This window comes from Apteryx mantelli, chromosome 33 (genome assembly GCF_036417845.1).
Source record: "Apteryx mantelli isolate bAptMan1 chromosome 33, bAptMan1.hap1, whole genome shotgun sequence".
NCBI lineage: Eukaryota > Metazoa > Chordata > Aves > Apterygiformes > Apterygidae > Apteryx > Apteryx mantelli.
This window is the reverse complement of record NC_090010.1, coordinates 3,843,628-3,864,976: the sequence shown is the minus strand read 5'-3', so window position 1 is coordinate 3,864,976 and position 21,349 is coordinate 3,843,628. Positions and strand designations below refer to the sequence as shown.

The 21,349-nt window shown below is 42.7% G+C and overlaps 1 protein-coding gene across 1 annotated transcript in view; it reads left to right on the top strand.

The window, feature by feature from the left end:
* SCN8A (sodium voltage-gated channel alpha subunit 8) overlaps positions 1-21,349 on the top strand; it is a 62,273-nt gene that overhangs the window by 23,185 nt on the left and 17,739 nt on the right. The window contains exons 6-19 of the mRNA XM_067314230.1: positions 1,747-1,838; positions 6,429-6,650; positions 7,435-7,498; positions 8,172-8,313; positions 9,013-9,219; positions 9,849-10,136; positions 10,984-11,376; positions 14,042-14,177; positions 16,163-16,401; positions 16,850-17,023; positions 17,994-18,350; positions 19,504-19,974; positions 20,370-20,487; positions 21,159-21,313. Coding sequence (XP_067170331.1) covers positions 1,747-1,838; positions 6,429-6,650; positions 7,435-7,498; positions 8,172-8,313; positions 9,013-9,219; positions 9,849-10,136; positions 10,984-11,376; positions 14,042-14,177; positions 16,163-16,401; positions 16,850-17,023; positions 17,994-18,350; positions 19,504-19,974; positions 20,370-20,487; positions 21,159-21,313 — 3,058 coding nt within the window. The remainder of the gene's footprint in view (positions 1-1,746; positions 1,839-6,428; positions 6,651-7,434; positions 7,499-8,171; positions 8,314-9,012; positions 9,220-9,848; positions 10,137-10,983; positions 11,377-14,041; positions 14,178-16,162; positions 16,402-16,849; positions 17,024-17,993; positions 18,351-19,503; positions 19,975-20,369; positions 20,488-21,158; positions 21,314-21,349) is intronic.

Below are 21,349 nucleotides of genomic sequence, written 5' to 3'. Positions count from 1 at the left end.
CGTGCTAGATCAGCTTACCTTGGTCTAAGAATGAGGAGCTCATGTGGATGTTTGAGTTCACTTCTGAAGCCGGAGGTGCAGTCTAGATTTCCGGGGGCCGCCGGGCTCTTTCCGGGCTGCCCTGACCGTTGCTTAGTCTTCCTGCCGCTGATGAAAACCAGCTGCACGTCACTGGCAGTCTGAGCTGCTGGTGGAAGAGATTCCTTTTGCTCTTTTGCATTTGTTTTGGGATGTTACAGTTGCAGATGTTTGGGCTCCCACAGTCACCCATGGCCAGTGAAAACTGAGGGCTAAACTAGGGAGGCTCCGGGTCCTAATTTTCAAGGGTTCAGAGCACTTGAATTTGTTTGCAATAAAATGCTTAAACCTTCTAAAAAGCCATGGCCTCGTGTTGGCTGGATTCTGCAGCTGAGAGTGCTGGTTTTCCTGAATATCTGCCCTTTTTCTACTTGCCTTTTAGTTGTGTATTTAAATGATATGCAGAGGGTTGTGCATTGTCCAAAGAAGGGCAAATAACTCGTAACTCGCTGACGCTTGCGTTTTGCTTTAGAAAAGGCAGGGATCTGCTGTGGGCAGCATAACGTGCCTCTGTGGGGGAGGCTCCCAGGGCTGGGCGCGTAGGTCGAATTCACTGAGGATTGATTCCTTTCTTTATGTTTCTTAAATTAACCAATATCAGCATGCTGGCTTTGAAAGGCCCAAGGCACTGATACTAAATAAACATGCTAAATCTTCAGCTAATCCAGCTATATAATCTCCTTACTGCCAGTGGGGTCGCATTGCTGTGGGAGAGTTTGGCCCCGTAAACACGGAATAAAATACTTTTTTTGTCGAGGGCTAGAGCAAACCTCTGTGTTATTTAAATCTCACTAATAGAGTCCACATTTTATGAAGTGCTTGAGATGGCCTTTCTGCACCAGGAAGAATCCTGAATATAGTGCATTTCTCTGACTTTTTATACCCTATTTCTCCCCAAACAGCACAGAGGAAATATTCTATTCTCAGTTGTGATTTAAAAAAAAACAAAACTCCATAGCTCCTAGCCTCTGTGTGTCTCAGGTTTGCCCCTCTGTAAAATGGGGATAATAGCACCTACCTGTAGCTCACAAACAGGTAGTAAAGCATAAGGATTAAAATAAAGGACAATAATAAAAGCAAAAGATGATGGTACTTTATTAAAAACATGAAGGAAGATGAAGCAAATATACCTGAAACAGTTGAATTGAGGTGATGCCACCAAGTCTCCTGGCACATTTAACAGTTTTACAATTACCTTCTTCTGTAGAGATAGCATTAAATTTTTGCGTGCTATATAGGAGAGAACGCACAGCTGGATAAGCTGGCTTGCAGCGTGAGAGACCGAAACTGTTTTCACCTTGAAACTTTCTGTCTCTCTCTCTCTCTTTTAAATGCCAATTCGCAAACATTTTAAATTAACAAGCTGTTTCCTGCAAACAGACAACTATATTCAAAGGAAGGTGACCCCAATGGTGCCATTAACTCTGGTTTAATTCTGCAGGTATATAACAGAGTTTGTAAACCTAGGCAATGTTTCAGCTCTGCGCACTTTCAGGGTTCTGAGAGCTTTGAAAACTATTTCTGTAATTCCAGGTAAGGCGGCCTCCGGTTGGTGTTAGCTGTTGGGTACAGGCCCCTGTGAGTGATGTATTGCTTTGTCTGTAGTTGTTGTTTTTTTGGTGTGTGTATTGTCATTGTGTTTTTTGTGTGTGACCTCCCTCATTGCAGATATGTCACAGAGTTTGTGGACCTTGGGAATGTCTCAGCATTGAGAACTTTCAGAGTTCTCCGAGCTTTGAAAACTATCTCTGTTATTCCAGGTGAGAAACCGTTAAGCATTAAAGGCTAGTCTTGCCTGTATCTCTTCTCCATATCTTCTCCCTCGTCCTGCATTGCTTATTTCTCAGAAATGGCACTGGGATGTTTTTGATGGGCTTTGCAGTCTGCGTAAATAGAGTTGTTTGAAATTAATATAAGGCTTCTGAGCCATCAAATTTGCTTTATTCCTGGATGAACAGTCTGCTGTTCTGTACTTTATCTCTGTATGCATACAGCTATCCAATCTCCTAAATGAAAGCCAACCCAAAAGTTTAGTTCGGTACGAGTAAAGGATCAGGTGCTACCTTCCTACTCGAGCTGAATAGTTTTGTGGTCTGTGAGTCATCCCATCAGCACCAGTGTTTCTAGAGTTGTTTTAGAAAGAAGTTTATAAAGCAAGCAAACAAAACCCGACCAAAGTGAAACCTTTCTGCCTGAGGCTGCTCCAGCAACTGGGAGTCAGGTGGGATCTGGGACAGGTTCTGTCTTCAGTAACGACGCTAAGCTTGCCTCCCTGCCTTCAGAAAGGATTGATGTTCACATTTTGAGATAGACGAAGCTAAATGGAGCATTGCCATTATCAGTCTTGCCATTTATATTTTTTAATGGAACTGGTCATCAGATATTAATATAATAGTACGGGGCCCAAATCAAGCCAGAAGTCCCAATTCCTAGACGTGCCCATTTCACATGGGCTTTGCAGGACGGCCATTCACAAAGCCGCTTCTGGACTTTTGCCCAGTCTGCGTGTCAAAGCGGGAGCAAAGGCTCTTCCTTTATCGTAAGAGACCGTGGAGGCACCGTGACGGGGACTGAGAATACGATTAGAAGCAAGAAACTCCTAATTCTTGTATACAAAGTGCACATGGCTTGTTTAGAAAAGTCTTTTGTGGATGATTTCTCAAAAGTGCCCCTGGTTTTAAGGCTAAGCTTAAGATATTTTAAGGCTCAATTCTCACAGGTGCTAAATCCCCTGTAGCTTTCCAGCTTCTAGGTGCTTGACATATTTCAAGGTAGGCACCCAAAATAAGCAGCCACTTGGTGAGTTGTGGTCTTCTATTTCTGTGTGTTTTGTTTCCTAATGCATTAACTGATAATGGTTCTGTGGCTTTCTCAGGCTACACTTGCTTATATATTTGCCAAAAAAAGAAGTGGGAATTCTAGAAGCCCATCACTTTTATCCCCTCTCCAGACTGCTAAACCCATCAGATTTACATGGCTGTTGTGCATGATGCTCTTAAGTGGAACCTGCTTTTCTTGCACTGAATGAGGGAATGCTAGAATAATGTTCTTACTTAGCCTTTCCTAATGTTTGGCCGTGCACATACAAAGAGCAAAAGGGATTTGGTAATTGCTGATAGCAGTGCACTAGATGGATCTGAAATGCAGTTGTGATTTTATCAGCCTGCTACAGGGATTAACTGGCTTGCTAAAAGAGAAGCATCAATGTTAATATAAGTTTTCTGTGTGTTTTGCTTTCGTGATCATAGCAAAATGAAGATGATGCAACTTTAATGAGCCGGTTACTAAATGTGTGACAGCATGCCTTGTCCTCCTGTGGAAAGGAGCAGAAGAGTTCAGCTTTGTGTCATTCTCTCCACACTGCTCAAAACTAAAGGAGTTTTCCTTTTATTTCAAATGACAGCAAGGGTAGGGGATTGGAGACCCTTCTTCCAGTTCAGTGCAGCCACGTTTTTTTTACTGGATGATGATTTGCTGCACCCAGCTGAGATTGCTTGTTTTGAGTATTAAATACACCGAACTCATCCGTGGCTAGAACTGGAGGTGGCAAAACTTCAGTTATTTGTATCAGTTAGACTTTGGGATAGAATTGCCCCAATTGTGGTTCTGCAGCAGGCAGGGGAGGTACAAACCTTGCTCCCCCTTTGGTTTCGCCACTAACAACACGAAGAACATGAAGCGCTTCTGTAATTAACCTTTTGGGTTATTTAACATGAAGTCAGGCTTAGTGTGCTCTTTATGGGTTTCAATGTTACTATGTTTCATGGCAGAAGTGATTTTTAGAATACACTTAATATATTAAAATATGACAGCGTTCTCTTACCGCCTCAGTGCGTGTAATGGAATGGGAATTTTAACATTGTGCTAATGAGAAAATCATCTTGCTGTTATGACGAGTGCTAACTGCATCGCCTATAAATAATTAGGATTGTCCTCAGTGTGTTTTTTTTAGACAAGATACAAGTAAGAAGTATTGTCAGGAGAAGACATGCCACTGGATAAAATGCTGTGCAGGAGGAGGGTCTATATGGACTGGTGTGACAGGCCTGGGCTGTGGCACCTGTGATCTATATGAGCTGAAATATCAAAATGTTGCCTTCATCTTATGGCTTGATAGACCATCTTAAACTCTGTGATGGTCCAAAGAAAGTTTTTCATTGGCACTTAAGTCACTGGTGAGTTACTTAATTTAAGTTAATGCCATCAGCCTCCTTGCACTGTCGGCCTCAGCGGCACTTTCTGCCCTAGATAGGACCCGGGGTGACCGAGACCTGCAGCACAGGGGGGCAATTCCTTCAGCTGAGAGTTGTTGAAGGTGCATTTATCTTGTGACTGGGCTGGGAACTCTCTTGCTGCCCGTTTATCATCTTTGTTCGAGACCACTTTCTCCTGATATGCCTATGAGAGAGCAGCGTACAAGCCAGAAACGCGAATGCGAGTGCCCATGGCTGCATGTACGGAGCGGTGCATATTGGAGCAGTGGAGATTAGCATGCGAATGAGTGTCCTAACGGCTATTTGTCTGCCAGAACTAACAGCAAAACAACTGCTTTGTGTTTGCATAGGACTTTGGCATTGATTTAAAAGTTTTGAAGGAAATAAAAGATGCTTCTGAACTTTTTCCTCCATAAGAATTCTTTTTTATTTATGTATTTTTGAATCTTTACGTGCCTGATATGGATCAAACCTGTGTTGGTATAAAAAGGCTTCTTGTCAAAAGTTTATAGTTTGTTGCAGAATGCTTATGTGGCCTCAGCCGGAGACTTGGATCTGATCTAGCCCTACCAAAAATGTATTCAGCTGGACCTGACTTTGTTTTGTTTTGTTTCTTTTAAACTTCTGAGTTGGTTCCTTTAAGCAGCCTCTTGTTCATCGGGATATTATGGATGTTTGATGCAATCCAAAGAAGCATTTCAAGACTGGAATAATTGCTTGGATTTCAAAATACCTATACGTGTTGAATCTTTAAATATGTCAGAAACAGACCTTCTCCATCAGTACTATTTTAATTAACATCAGTTACACTGGCATGGAAGCACTGAGAGATAGGGGTATGGCATATATGCCAGGGCATGGAAATCATGCACGATTAGGGAATAATAAAATACTTTGCAAAAAGTAGGCGCTAACAGTAGATTTGAGTAAGAAACGTATAAAGCAGAACACTCAACAACTCATTAAATGCCTTTTTCATATCATGAATTAAAGGATGGGAGGACTGAATTATGGAACTAGATTAATTGCATGGAAGAAGAAAAAGGATTTGTGCTTGAATTCATGCATCTGGGAGAATCTGTAGGTTTTTATTAAACTTTACTCCATCAATTCTAGGAGCAGTCTATTCATCTCTTAGAATGAGACTTCCGGCATTCTTCAAAGAAGAAGGTTTCTTATAAGAACTGTATTTTGCCCTCATTTAACAGAATTTCTCCCTGATGAAAATATTACCTTGCTCTTTGCATTAAAGAAAGATGGTAGAAGCTTTTATTTGCTGAAGCATTATATGAATTTGTACAGTGAGGCAGTTTGATTTGCAAAATCTCTGAACCTTGTGAGCAGGAAGAGTGATTTGGGAATTGTCAAGGGAGAGGCAGGTAAGAGCATTGTTTCCCAAGCTTTTCAGAAAAATTTGGAAAAAGCCAGTCATTTAACTCCTTACTCTCTTCAGCCTCCTTCACCACTCATATATGCAAGACTGTTCTGCTGGACATCTGAAAGGCTCATTTACAAGGTCCTAGTACTGTATCATTCCTGCATCCCAAATTCTTTCTTATTTATATCAACAACCCTTGATCTCAATGAAGGATTCTGCTTCTGCAGGGAAAAGCGAAATGCTGAAACAATTCAGTTAACCAATACAAACTTATGATGCAGACAGTATGACAGGTATTGGATCTTTGTAAGTTGTAGTTTGTGCCGTAAGCCAGGTTTAAGCACAGCTAAATGCGTCCATGGAGAGGTTTATAGCAGTGTATCTTAATTTAACATCTTTGCTTAGGCAAACCCTGCTGTTCGTTATGATGATTCTTAAGTATGCTTTGCATACTCTTCTACAAAACTCGGATATTTTCAGGGATGAACTTCTGTATTTTGATCTCACTGCTGCAAGTCCACCGTTGAAACTGTTCGGCTTAACGTCTGGCATGAGAATGGTTCGTTCGTCATATTCGTTATACTCTGTGGAAAAAGCCGAATGCAAGTGGTGCATCTTGGAGTTCCCAGGAATCCGGCCACTTTAGAGCGATAATCCTGTGCTACGATGTGGCGGTGGTAACATACCGTATGCATTTGAAGTTTCCATGTCTTTTTATTCTACAGGAGTGATTTCCAGTCTTGTTTTTTTTCCTGCAGGCCTGAAGACCATTGTGGGTGCCCTAATTCAGTCGGTGAAGAAGCTGTCAGATGTAATGATCTTGACAGTGTTTTGTCTCAGTGTCTTTGCTCTGATCGGGTTGCAGCTGTTTATGGGCAATTTGAGGAACAAGTGTGTGATATGGCCAATTAATGTGAACGAGACGTTCCTGGACAACGGCTCTAGGGGCTTTGACTGGGAGGAATACACCAACAATATCTGTAGGTATTTCTGCAGTGATACTCCCCAAAACCTTATTATTTGACTTAATGCTGCTGCCCAGGATTTCTGACATGACTTATATGCCCAGCTTTGCCCGATAAAAACCCCATACTCAGATGTCTTTCAGTTTCTGGAAGCCTGACCTTGTTAAGGTGTTTCTAGTTGGGCTCGTCTCTTTAGAAAGTCTTGGCTGTGTTGTTTCTAGCTAGATAAAGACTTGGTCCAAAATGCTTTTTTTTTTTTCTGATTCGTTTCCAATTAAAAACAGGGTATAAGTATGGTAAAAGGGAAGTAACTCTGCCCATTTAAATCCCTGGACTGAGTGCCAAGTCCTTCGTTTAGTTTTGCTGAGTTCTTGTTTGACGAATGCACATGAAGTTGCTCGTACCCGTTTCTGCTTGCTAACGGGAGGTGACTTGTTTCCATGCTGGCAGGATTTCAAAGCTGTAATGATGCTGCAGCTGATCAAGAAACCAGGCTCCAAGTTTTTGTAACTTAATTTCTTCCTCCCTTCTCGCTTTGAACTAAGCTTCTCTGCTGTGCAGTCACCCAGTCTTAAATTTTTATTCAAAATGCTCTGCTGGCTTTCAGAAAGGTGTTTAAACTCAGGCACAGTTAGTGGGGCTAATGTTATTTAAAGCTGAGTTAGTTTACTGATAAATTCATCAGTAGAGCCCCCAGAGGACTATTCAGTTCAAGTTTTTATAGTGTTGTAGTATGTTAAATCCTCTAACTCCATATGTGTGTGTGCATGTAATTCTTTATCTTTTTCATCTTCTTCAGCAAATTTTTACATAATTCCTGGGGCCCCTGATCCCTTGCTCTGTGGTAACAGCTCAGATGCAGGGTGAGTGTTGGGATTTATTAAAAGTAAAGACTCTAATTGCTAGTGGTGTTTGCTGTTGATGACAACCTTTGGAATATTTCCTGTCACTTCCTGTGTTGGTTCTTATGTTAATTTGCATGCAGAAAGTTTTCACATCTCTTGATCTAGTTATTAATCCATTGCTGCTGCCTGTTTGGCTCATGTGATGTAAGCTGGCATTTTTCTTGTCGTCTCAGGAGGCAGGTATGTCTAATGATGCCTGTTAGTGGCATTACTTCCTTCTCAGTCCAACCATAAAGATCATCAGAGAAGTGGGGGATGGAGGTTCAGAATTGGAAACTTCCCACGTAGCATTGCCTCCAATTGGTTTTTCACCTAGTCCTTCGACTGCAAGGAGAGTTAGAACAGAGGCTGGTCCTTTCTGCTTAGGTTGAGCCTGCCTGCCTGGCTCAGAGCGGGTGGAAAGCCTCGTGTTGCCCTGTCTCGTGTCTGTAGGACGAGGGTGACGGGGGCTTTCTCAAGTATTGTCCGTCAGCCTCCTTGATCTGCTATTCTTAACGAGGAAAGCAAAATGCATGCAATTTGTTATGAGCATTGGGAAATCTCCTAAGCATGGATAACGTGCATGTTGTGAATCTGCCCTGTCCCTTTCTCTTGTACTGATGGCCCGATACTGCTTTTGTGTTCTTTGCAGCCAGTGTCCGGAGGGTTACACGTGCATGAAAGCAGGACGGAACCCCAACTATGGTTACACGAGCTTTGACACTTTCAGCTGGGCTTTTCTGGCTTTATTTCGCCTTATGACTCAGGACTTTTGGGAAAACTTATATCAATTAGTAAGTAAACATTTTGCTTTGGTGTTATACAAGATGAGAAGTTGGGGACAAGTTGGGAAAGGAAATGATGACTAGCTTGCTTTCTTCCTAGTATCTGAAAAAGTGACTGCAGGTAGAGCTGCAGAATGAGATATTGTGCATTGAGGAGGAAGGGGACAATGCCTGAAAGCGGGTGTTGTGCTTACAAACCTAGAAGAGACTCTGGGTCCTTAGCGGGTATGAAGCTAAACTCTGGATTAGTTCTGGAGAAACTTCACTCCGTGTTGCAGAGACTGGATGCAGCTTTGGCTTGACTCGTAGAGGATACTCAGGCGCTTTAGAGGGCAGAGTGTTTCCTTGTAACCTAAGGACAGTTTGGGGACCTTGCTGAAATGGCTGTTTTCTTTTTGAGGGAGTCTAAGCATTGAGTTTCATGCTGTTTTTCTGAATCCTTTTTAACTTCCATCCCTTTGCTTGTTATCTTAAGAGAAGAAGAGTGATGTCACCTTTTGCGTGTATGGCTACTGAATGTGCAATGTCTGAATGCTTTGCAGTGGAAGTGTTGAGATGTTAAATATTCAGCACCGCTATGTTTTCTTAGAAACATTTGGGTCAAGAAACTTGGAATCAGCTGCTCAAGTTTTTTTATCAGGTGATCCCTCTAGAAATTGCTTTCCCTTTTCCTTTTCTCTTCCCTCTGTCATTCTCTTCTACTTCCAGACCTTACGAGCAGCAGGAAAAACCTACATGATCTTCTTTGTCTTGGTGATCTTTGTGGGATCGTTCTATCTAGTTAATCTAATTTTGGCTGTGGTGGCTATGGCTTATGAAGAGCAGAACCAGGCCACATTGGAGGAGGCAGAGCAGAAAGAGGCAGAATTTAAGGCCATGTTAGAACAATTGAAAAAGCAGCAGGAGGAAGCACAGGTGAGTGTTTTGATCATATATTTTTAATGAGTTTACGTATTTTTAGATTTATTTGCCCGTTATTACAGAGCAGTAATGCTATGGCGAGCCTTCTCAGCATCGCTTTCCTCTGTGGACTGGGGTTAATGCTGGTGTAAGTGGCGGGAGGGGAGGCAGGCGAGTGGGACACGTGTTGTGGGGCTGCCCTAGGCATGTGGAGGCAAACTTGGTGTCTCTGTCTGCTGCTGCTGTGTTTTTCTGAATGTATGCAAGCTTGCCTTGTTTATTTTCTATTGGAAAACTGCCTTTTATTAAGGAATTTTTAAACATTCTCACAGTCTATAGTTAAGTCTGGGAATTCCTTTGCAAAATAGACAAGTACTTTGTCTAAGTACTTTGTTAATCCTATATCAAACAGTTATAAACAAAGCTGAAGACCTGAGAGAGATTTTACTACTTGCAAAAGTAGACTATTAAAGTACTTATGAGTCCTGGCTGCAAGTACCCCTCAAGAGAAAGAATAAGCATCTCAGCCCTGTCCCAAAGTGCTTATGTGCACTAAGCCACACTCTTCTTTTTAAAGCAGAAAATGGAATAGTAGTCAAGGTAAGATCTGATTTATTTTGCCGTTTTCTTCCCTTTGCCCTCAGGCTGCTGCTATGGTCACTTCGGCAGGGACGGTCTCTGAAGATGCTGTGGAGGATGACGGTGGGGGGAGGGTGTCTCGGAGCTCTTCAGAGATTTCCAAACTCAGTTCCAAGAGTGCCAAGGAGCGCCGAAATAGGAGGAAAAAACGAAAGGACAAAGAACTGTCAGAAGGAGAGGAGAAGGGTGACAATGAGAAGGTGTTCAAGTCGGAATCAGAAGATGGCATGAGGAGGAAAGCCTTCAGGCTACCAGACAACAGGCTAGGAAGGAAGTTTTCCATCATGAACCAGGTAGTATTCATTTCCTTCTCTAATGTTTCGTGCTGATTTATATTCAGAGTGATATCCTAGTTTAGACCCCGGTTAGCATTTCAGAGGAATCTGCCCACTGACTTAAGCTTACGATGGATTGGGGGATGCTTAGGACCCAGATTGGTAGTCCTCGCGCTTACTTATCCTAGCACAAATTATTACTGAGGTTAGTGAATTTAACAAGCTAACTTTATTTAGGAGTTCAGTTGATTTATGAAAAAGGGATTTATGGCTCTGAAATCACTCAGGTGCCCAAGGCCTGTCCGTACGCTCCAGCCAGCATCACTGCGCGAGCACTGTCCGCTGCAGCCGTCCTGCTGAATCTATTCCCTTGGCTCCAGTCGTGGCAAAGGCTTGTCTCTGTCATGACAGCACCTTAAAGGCAGAGTGGGGAACGGCCTCGCGCTGTGCCAAGCAGCATGCAGGCAGTCCCTGTCCCTTAAGTATTTCAACAGTGAAGGGCTGGTGTGCTCTCCAGAGCGAACTCGGCAGCAGTTACCTCTGCAACCCTTTCTGAAGGAGCTGTGACTTGCCTCCACGCTCTTTTGCCAGTGCTGTTTCATCTGGTTCCCCAGAGTGAGCTCTGCTGACAAAAGTACTCTTGCTGGCGTAACTGAATTTACACAAACTTCTTTACCAGTGTAGCTCAGCCGGTCAAGAGGATTTACATCAACAACTTTTAAGGGTAGCCAAAGTCTAAGTGGTGATGGTTTGTATAAGTTTGGAGAGGGAGCGAACCCACTTCACCAACACGTGACGGCGCTGAAGTGCTTTGTTTTTGCCATGCTATTCACACTGTTGTCGTTCTTTCTTTTCTTCCCCCTAGTCTCTTCTCAGTATCCCAGGCTCCCCTTTTATCTCCCGACACAATAGCAAAAGCAGCATCTTCAGCTACAAAGGACGCTTTCGTGACCCGGGCTCGGAAAACGAGTTTGCCGATGACGAGCACAGCACGGTGGAGGAAAGCGAAGGCAGGAGAGACTCCCTCTTCATCCCTATCCGTGGCCGCGATCGAAGAAGCAGCTACAGCGGCTACAGCGGTTACAGCCAAGGCAGCCGGTCCTCGCGCATTTTCCCCAACCTGCGCCGCAACGTGAAGAGGAACAGCACGGTGGACTGTAACGGAGTGGTGTCCCTCATTGGTGGCCCGCCTTCCAGCATGCCTGGTGGACGCCTTCTGCCTGAGGTGAAAATAGATAAGGCAGCTACCGATGACAGTGTAAGGAAGGCAATGAGTAGATAGCATAGGCATGGCGGTCTGTCCTCTTCCGCTTTCCTGTATGCCGCCCTCCAAGTGAAACAGGCTCCCCGATGGAATGAGAATCGGTTTGTCTGACCGCAGGCGACGAAGTCTGCACTGGATTTTAAAAAGACTGCTTTAACTTCCCCTTTTCTTTCCTTCTCAATCTTATTGACCCACATCCTTTTCCCCCGGCTTCCTGGGAAAAAAAGGCTTGGAATTGAGTCCTTAATTAAAGGCATAATAATAGCAGAAATCCTTGGCATTTGTCAGGATGATTCCTAAATACCAGTTTATCAAAACATGGGGATGGGGACATTGATCACAGCGTGTTGCAAATGTTTCTCCACAATAAGAAATAATATTCAGGAATTTAAAAGGAAATATAAAGAACAATGTTAGAGTCGTCACTAAATTTAAAGAGGAGACATCTTTTCTTTAGCAGGAGCGGGAATACCTTTGAATACAAACAAGGAGATTGTTTTCCTTGTTTTTACGAAGTTAAGGCCTACCTTACCTGTGAAATTACTGGGGACACACCTGCACTTAAGGGCATCAGCTTGTAGAATTTCTTTCAAATAGATGGGCTTACAGAATGAGGGCCCTGCAAGGGAAGGAAGGCGAAGGAGAAGTCTCCAAAACAAAGTTTGGTTCTAAAAGACGGCCCTGGGAGAGAGATTGGACACAAAGAAAAATTACAATTCAGGTAAAAATGAGAGATTTAGAAAGGGACACTGTCAAGAAATTCAAGTCCAAAATTTAGGTTTTGTGTAAAACACTTAATGAATAGAAATATTTTCACAATAGAAATGTTTTCACAGAATTGAGACATTTATATGAAAACAGCTTAATTTTGGATTTAGCGTTTCTGAGCATGTAAAAATCTGTGAAAGAGGAAATGTAGCTGCTTGTAACAGGGAGAGGCTTTCATTCGCCTAGCTTCAGTCTCTCAACTGAAAAAAATCCAAAGGGTGAAAACCATTATTTAAGGTGCTTGTTTTAAAACCTTCCATATTAAACATTGAACTTCTTGTTTGCAAAGCCTATGCAAGGTAGGACAGGTTGGGCAGTGGTTGAACATTTCCATCAGGCTGTGGAGGCCTCATCAGTCTGCATAAGACTCTAGATCTTTATCAGGATCAAGTCCTGCACCCTAAAGCATTGAAGTGTCTTTAGGGGAATATCTGTGGGACTCTACTAGTTTCATTGCTATTAAATTCTGTAGGTTTATTTTACAAGGCAAGCTGTTAATGTAATACAAATAAGGACTTTTAAAGTTTACTTTCCTTTCAATTTCTGAATTTTTCTTGACAGTGATTTTTTTTAAAGAGTTGACTGAATTGGTATTGGCTAATTTTTTTAATGGATCAACATTTCAAAATGCAGCAGAGAAACAAAGCTCAAAAAATAAGTGTGTTAGTGGGGACTATAATAATCTGGATAAGATTAAAACAGTAACATTCGAGAGGTAACTAAAGCAAGAGTTTCTGGAAAAAAGTCTGAGCTTGCTACCATGTCTATAAATTCCAAGCTATTTTTTGTTTTAGTTACTTCAATTCTTGCAACCTAATTGACCTTAATTAGTTATGTTCAATATTAGTTGCTACTTTTTTTTTCCAGTTAGCATGTTAATATAATGTTTTGCTTCAGTATTTAGTTCTCTTTATAACACAGCATGAACATAGTAGGAAGAGTAATCAGCATGATGCATGCATAAAAGATAAAGTATTAGTTGGCAGTTGTTTTTCATAGCTTTATAAAGAGTTAAACACGCAGCAACAAATGAAGTATCGTGGTGGGAGAGCTGCATGGGTTGTGCGGATACCTCTGCTGCTCACAGAAGTATTTCATTCTCTTGGGAAAGCGTGGTGAAAGGCCTCGCAGTTGACAAGCAGACAGTGCCAAATTCTTTAAAAGAAAAGAAAAAAAGCAATTATCTGTTAGTACACAACATTTTGTGTACCTAAACAGCGACTGGCACTTTCAAAGCAATCTGAAGAGGGGAACCTGGGAGGTGCCTGTGAAAGCATCTGCTTTTTGGCTTGAGTGCAGCAAGATGATTCTGAACAAGGGTGAAACCTGAGACTTGGTGATGTCCCTGTTGTGTTGGAGAATGAGCTTCTCGGGGGGCTAGAGCGTGAGATTCCCACTAGTTCTTAGAGGCGATGCACCATGCTGAACTCCTTTTATCCCAATTTTCAGACAAGGATTTTGAAATAAATGTAGATGCTATCAAATCCTCAGTTTCCTTTTTAGTTTGGGTGGCTCAGATGAGGCTGGGGTGGGATTTGCACCCTGACCAGAAGTGTTGTAAAGTGGCCTGGTTAAAAGATTCACTTCCTGTCTGTGCTGTTAGTCTAGTAGTAGTACAGAATATATAATGCTTAGTACTACAGCAGTATTTGTTAAAATCGTTCTTTAAAATATAATCCTTAATTTCTCTAAGGCTGCAAAGCACTGGTACTAGCAGAAACAAGGGCTTGAGTTTTGCTTTGACCACTTATGTAATACAGGAGAGTGAAAAGGACAGCAGGAGCAAAGGTTTTTTTCTCTTTTGGGCATGTGTACCATATTTCTAGGCTGATAATATGTAAAGCACCAGGCAGACTAAGAGTTTGTGTTAATTGGCGTATGAATTTTGCAGGGTACTACTGAAATCGAAATTAAGAAGAAGCCTGGTGGCTCTCTCTTGGTCTCAATGGATCAGATGAATGCGTCCTACGGAAGGAAGGATCGAACCAACAGTATCATGACGGTTTTGACGAATACCCTTGTTGAGGGTAGGTATGCTTGGAAGGTGTCTTTGCTGGTTTTCAGTACGCATGCATCGATTGCCCCCTCGTGGTGCGTTTTAGGTAGGCAGAGGACCTCTTCTCCTGGCAGTTGTGGGAGAGGCTCTTGCACCCCTGTGGGGACCTAGATCTGCCTGAGGTCGCTTGTGCAGAGCCGGAGCCCTGCTGGCTGCCCATCCACAGCCAGAGGGGTTGCCGGAGGGCACAGACAGATGCGTCTGCTCCGTCTGTCCAAGAGGATGCTGGGTGTTAGTGTTAAACTCAGTGAGATGGCTTCTCAGTGGCTTCGGTTGGTTAATGAGGTTACGCTGGGGAATACCTTATTGGGGACCAGGGTGAAGAGTGTAGGATGGGGGAGCACAGACGGAGGCCAGGCATGGCTGAGGCCTGTGAGGTGAAGTGTCGCCCAGCAGAGACCTGTTTTGAGCCTTAAGTCCCTGTTCTCATATGCATGCCCTTCAGACGTAAAGAATTTTGCTGTTCCTGCTTTCGAGTAGTACATATTCATGCACTGTTTTTACATAAACCTGCTGCTTCTCAGTCATTATTAACACAGAAGCATTTATTAGGCTTTATTTTACCTGGTTTTGCATCCGAATTATGCAGATCCACAAGTAAAAACAACGGAAGAGTTGTGATATTGCAATAAGGAATATGCAGTGTGGAGATTATAGGAGTAAGACAACGTGTGATGATACAGGGGTACTGTGTCCCCCATGCCCCAAGGGCTGGAGACACCCTCCTCTGTTTACAGCCCGGGAGAGAAAGGTTTGAGCTGCACTGAGATCTCAAGTGTGGCTGCTGTCAAAAGAGAATGGGACTTCTGTACGATGGCAATTCCGAAACGGACCGCATGCAGAGACGAGATTTCCAAATATGTTAGGCAGGAGCCGGCAAGAACTTGTGAACAGCAGCCATACGAGGTTGATGTTCTCAAATTCCTGCTGTCTCCTGCAATAAAATTGCATGAAAACTAAATATACTTAGAAACAGAGCAAGGTTCTTCTGCTGCTTCCCTCCTGCGCAAACGCCTACAGGCTACAGTGCTACGATCCTCTTTTTTAACTTTAGAAATTCCAAGGCAACTAAATACCAAGCAACCGAAGAACCAATCAGAAAGAGAGAGCGATGGTCCTTTCCCTACCCATAAAAAATAGAGCATCAGGATGAACAGCTGTATAGCCTGAATGGAATCACTGCAAGACAAAGAATAGGGGCGGGAGGGAAATTCTTGATTTCCACCCCCCCCAACCATTTGAAATAAGCCGGTTTAAAAAATGGACACAGCATTATGTTTGATTTCTGTAAATGGATGTGGTTTGTCTTAATCAGCTTCTTGCTATTTAAATTGCTTTGCAGCATTATGTCATTTATTTCCTCTTTTAGACTATGTCTGTATTCAACATTGAATTCGTTTAACTTTTAAGTTATTTAAAAACTGGCACCAAAGATGGTTTAGAATCTGTTAGTTTAAATCATTTTACCTTGATCAGTTCTGAGTTAAATATATTCCTCCATTTAAAATAATTTGAATTGAATCAGGAGATGCACAAAGTCTTGTTGCACAAATTTAAAAATGTACTTCCTGGTAGTCTAGTGCAAATGTGTATGTTGATATTGCCTAGATACAAGGAAGAACTCGGTGAAGCTCAGTACAAGACTTGACCTGACTCTTTGCATCTATCATGGTGATCTGCATCTGCATTGGCCATGGTGATGAGGTTCAGTGCTTATTAATTGTTTGCATTAAGCTATTGCTGAGCATTGTGAAGTTCATCGTTGAGTGCTGTATGTACATACAGCAAAAAATATCTTTCCCCAAGAACGCTGAATTATTGTGTAAGCAAGAAGAGAGAAGTTCAGGACAGGCAAGATCAGCGAGTTAATATTTTAGCCATGCTAAGAGTCAGACAGATGCAGCAGCTTTAGAGGCAAAGACTTAAGTCCATTGCTGTTCTTTTTTGTAACTGTAGAGCTGGAGGAGTCCCAGAGGAAGTGTCCCCCTTGCTGGTACAAATTTGCCAACACATTCTTGATTTGGGAATGCCACCCGTACTGGATCAAGCTGAAGGAGATAGTGAACTTAATTGTCATGGATCCTTTTGTTGACCTGGCCATCACCATCTGTATTGTGCTGAACACTTTATTCATGGCAATGGAGCACCATCCTATGACCCCACAGTTTGAACATGTGCTCTCCGTAGGAAATCTGGTAAGATAGCATTGGTAAACGTGCCCTACAGATCTGCTCCTGTTGGGATACACTACTTGTTAATGTAGACTTAGCCTGAAAGAGGTGCTGTTACAGGTTCCTAGAGGACACTGAGATGCATGAGTTGCCCTCGCTGCAATCTATGGCAACTCAGAGACGTTGGCTACGGGCACACCTTTCTGGTCAAAATTTGTTACTACTTCTAATCCGTCCATTAGTTTCTGGTATGCTAAAGATTGCCTGTGTAGGTCTACAAGGTTCATGCTAGTGAAGCTACATCAATAGAGAAAAGACTTTATTGCAGGCAAGCATGTGGCATTGTACAGACTCCACGTGTGAATCAGTGTGACAAAGTGCATTGTTTGATGTTGACACTGATGATCAGAAAATGAACAAACGGGAATCTTTGTACGCCTCTTCTTTTCTGTGTCTTTCCTCACCACTCCAGGTTTTCACTGGGATTTTCACGGCAGAAATGTTCCTGAAGCTTATAGCCATGGATCCCTACTATTATTTCCAAGAAGGCTGGAACATCTTTGATGGATTTATTGTTTCCCTCAGTTTAATGGAACTGGGTCTGGCAGATGTGGAAGGACTTTCAGTGCTGCGATCTTTCCGATTGGTATTCCATATTTCAGTCCTTTTTTGAATGTTTCTGTCTTGCAGCTACTAGAAAACTTTTTTCATAAATTAATATGGTAGAACTGAAAAGCAAACCCCCTCTTTTTCTGTGTTGGGGAGGACAGCAATGGGGCGTTGTCATTTTTGTGGTCTCCTCTCACTTCACAACTGCTGTTTACATTTTGAGACCTGAGCAGCAGCTCGTTCCATGTAGGCAGTGAAGGATCATGTGGGAGGTATCTTGGGAAGTAGATGAAAGTAGGTGAAATAAAAGGTGCATTCTAATGTCACCTACATGGTCTCTCCAGGTAATTCACTGAGTCAAATTTGGTAGGTTCTATATAATGGTATAATAAAAGTGCTGAATACCTACAGCCCTCATGTGCTTTATCTTGCTCTGGCAATGGTTAGAGCTTGTGAAAATTAAATTATGAAAACCTCAAGGTTAGATTTTTGGACACTGAGAACCATGGCTGAGGTCAGATTTTCCAAAGAGCTCGTACTCGGAAGCTCACGCTTACATGCAACTTCAGAAGGTCTGTCTCCCTCCTCTGAGATGAGATTCTCTGGAAATTAAACTTTGATTGTGTGCTCTGGCTTTGCCAGGAAACCTGGTACTTTTTTCCAGGGGAACATGAGAAGCATTCAGGGAAGAAAAAATTGTGACACACAACCTTCAAATAAGTCTCCTGACTTCCTTAATGTTGCAGAGTTTGCAAAGCAAGAAAGATGCTCCATACTTTTCCTGTGTAAAGGGAGAGGAGTATGTGGGGGATAACAAAGTGCAAAATACAGGGGGCCAAATTCAGAGAGAAGTTAAGCATTCCCTACTCCCACTGACTTCAGCAGCAGAAACGTGGGCTTATATTTTCATAACATACAGGTTGTTGCCATTTAGAAAGTTTTACCTGGCTTTCCTCTTTGTTTTAGGTGAAATTGAATTAAATGCCTTGTTTTGTTTTGTTTTGTAGCTGAGAGTCTTCAAACTAGCCAAGTCCTGGCCCACTCTGAACATGCTGATAAAAATCATCGGTAACTCAGTGGGCGCTTTGGGGAACTTGACCTTGGTGCTAGCCATCATCGTGTTTATCTTTGCTGTGGTGGGCATGCAGCTCTTCGGCAAAAGCTACAAGGAGTGCGTCTGCAAGATCAATCCGGAGTGTGAGCTACCCCGCTGGCACATGCACGATTTCTTCCACTCCTTCCTTATTGTCTTCCGTGTGTTGTGTGGGGAATGGATTGAGACCATGTGGGATTGTATGGAAGTGGCAGGACAGGCCATGTGCTTGATTGTCTTCATGATGGTCATGGTCATCGGAAATTTAGTGGTCAGTAAATGGTTACTGATGGTCTTTATTGGTTGCCTCTGGGGGGGATAGAACATGGGGAGACCAAAGGACTAGATTTGTGAGTCTTCCAGCTCTGTTGGGGTCCTTTGTGGCCTTTGGCATATGAACAGTCCTGTTGACTTTGGTAGCACAATATTAAGGCTTTGTTTTGCTTGGTTAGGGCCTTAACAGTTGCCCATCAAAAAAGAATGCTAGCACTTGGCAATAAAAGCTGGAGGTACGAAACCCTCAGTCAGAAGGGACAGATCTACAACTTGCCTGATGGGGTAAAAGAAGCTGGCAAGAAGCAAAGCCTGGCTTTCAAATTCCAGGAGAAGCAATAACGTGGTAAGCAAGGGAAGGTCCTGAAACATTAAAAATAAGATTGGAAGTTCTTCTAAAATCTGCCCACTAGCTCAATCATGAGGTATGGTTGTGTGCAAGAATCGGCTGGTGAAATTGCACTGCCTGTTGTGTGGGAGGTTAGACTAGATCATGATGTTTCCTTCTGGTCTTAAATTTTATGGAAAAAAAAAATCTATGGAAGAAAAAATAATCAAGAATGGCGTAGTGTGAACAGTTGCATATCTTAAAAAGAGTGTTGTGAGCTTTCTCCCAGAAGATTTGTCTCACCAAGGGATTTTGACAAAATAAGCCTTGGGGACTATGAGTAGATGTGAGCAAGGAAATAGAGCAGGGAGTGATTGCTCAAAACGACTAGGTTTGGCACACTTCCTTTGAACCAGAGATGGAACCAAACTAATAACACTGAATTTAAATCCCTTAGATCGTTGCTGCTTAAATCCCTACCTTTAACATCTGCAGTCTGGATCCTGCAATGAAGTCTATGTCAGGGACCCTTTTACCTGCACTGAACCCCACTGACAGCAGCGGGGTTGTGTGCTGCACAGGGCTCCCTGTTTATGGAATGCATTGCAGGATCGGTGCTTTGATCCTTGAGTCCTGGATACCTTGATAGGTCTGTTGGACACCAGAGCTGGTTCTCAGTGTGGTGTTTGGAGGCTTGACTCTGCAGGCCCTGTTAACATCAGCAGGACTCAGGTGGCTAAATACTCATACTCAGCTTTGGAAATATTACCCTTGTGTGTCAGCACAGTCAGAGCTCTGCCAAGCGTGACCTCTTCTCCTTCAGGTGCTGAACCTGTTCTTGGCCTTGCTACTGAGCTCCTTCAGCGCAGACAACTTAGCAGCAACAGATGATGATGGGGAGATGAACAACCTGCAGATCTCTGTTATTCGCATCAAGAAGGGCATTGCTTGGATCAAGGCGAAAGTGCGTGAGTTCATGCAGACTCATTTCAAGCAGAGAGAGGCAGACGAGGTCAAACCTTTGGATGAATTGTACGACAAGAAGGCGAACTGCATTGCTAACCATACAGGGGCCGATATCAACAGAGACATTGATTATCAGAAGAATGGCAATGGCACAACCAGTGGAATTGGGAGCAGTGTGGAGAAATACATAATAGATGAAGATCACATGTCCTTCATCAATAACCCCAATCTCACTGTCCGGGTGCCTATTGCTGTAGGTGAATCAGATTTTGAAAATCTCAACACAGAAGATTGCAGCAGCGACACGGATCCTGATGGGAGTAAAGAGGTAGGAAAAAATGCTAAAGAATCATTCAGCCTTGTGCAAAGTACCTTGGGAGGGAGAACTGGGTAGTTCCAGCACAAGGGTTTGTTTATTTTATGGTATTGTCTTTGCACCCAAGACAGAAGCCTCTTTCTTGTGCTAGTTATGCTCTATGGAGAGCCACAAATGCTACTTAATTTGTTTAGTCAATTTAGGTATAAGGTGAAAGTCAGCAATTGAATAAAACTCTGTGTGTCCTGTAAATATGAGATGCAAGCAGGGCCAGGGTTTAATGAGATGAGGTGAGGAATGAACTTCCTTTACAGTAAATATGGTGAACTTGTTGCTGAGTCATCATGAAGTTCCATGTTTGGTGGCATCTAATTATAGGCTGGATTGGGTTTTATTTTGTGTTCAAGAAACTTGATTATACCAGCTCCTCTGAAGGTAGCACCATTGATATAAAGCCCGAAGTGGAAGAAGTCCCCGTGGAGGCACCAGAGGAGTATCTGGATCCAGATGCGTGCTTCACAGAAGGTAAGCTGTGCAAAGTGTAGTACATAAGTGTACAAACAAGCCTCTGAGCTGCTATTGGGAACTACGTCTACTATAAACTTGCTTTAAGGTTAGGTCTGAGTGTGGCTCAGGGCTGGATATTGGCTTATTTTGAATTAGTTTGGAAGCATTTGCAAGATGAAGGCCTTGGAGATGCAGGTGCTGTTGCCAGGATCTAGATGATCTACAGCTAAGGCAAGTCGATCTTTTGTACAACTGATACCTTGAGTATTCTGAAGCAGAAAAATCTGGCTTCTGGTTTGTTTTTTTCCCCCCTCCGCTGTTGCTGGCCTCAATGTCTTTCTGTGACTGATTTGTTACAGCTATTCCCATGGCAAAGATATTTTAAATGGTTCAAGGTTATTTTATCAGCAAGTTCTCCATTCCACTCCTGTCAAGTGCATGGATGCCTCACCAAATATAACTAGCTTAATCTGTTCACAAATTGATGTTAATTCAGGTGCCCGTAAATTCAGGTAAAAGTAATCAAGAAAGCCTCTAGAATGCACAGTTTTAGCAGAAATTCAACATCTCTAATACTGTTTGCATCAAAATCACTGTTAGGCAAAGACATTTTACATTCTTACATTTTCTCATCTGTTACCTAACAAAATGTGGGGCTCATTCTCCTCTCTGCACTATCCCCATTCCAGGTTGTACGCAGCGCTGTAAATGCTGTCAGGTCAATATTGAGGAAGGGCTGGGAAAGTCTTGGTGGACCTTGAGGAAGACTTGCTTTCTCATTGTGGAACATAACTGGTTTGAGACTTTCATCATCTTTATGATCCTACTGAGCAGTGGTGCTCTGGTGAGTACAATGTAGAAATATGTGTAGCCTAGTTGC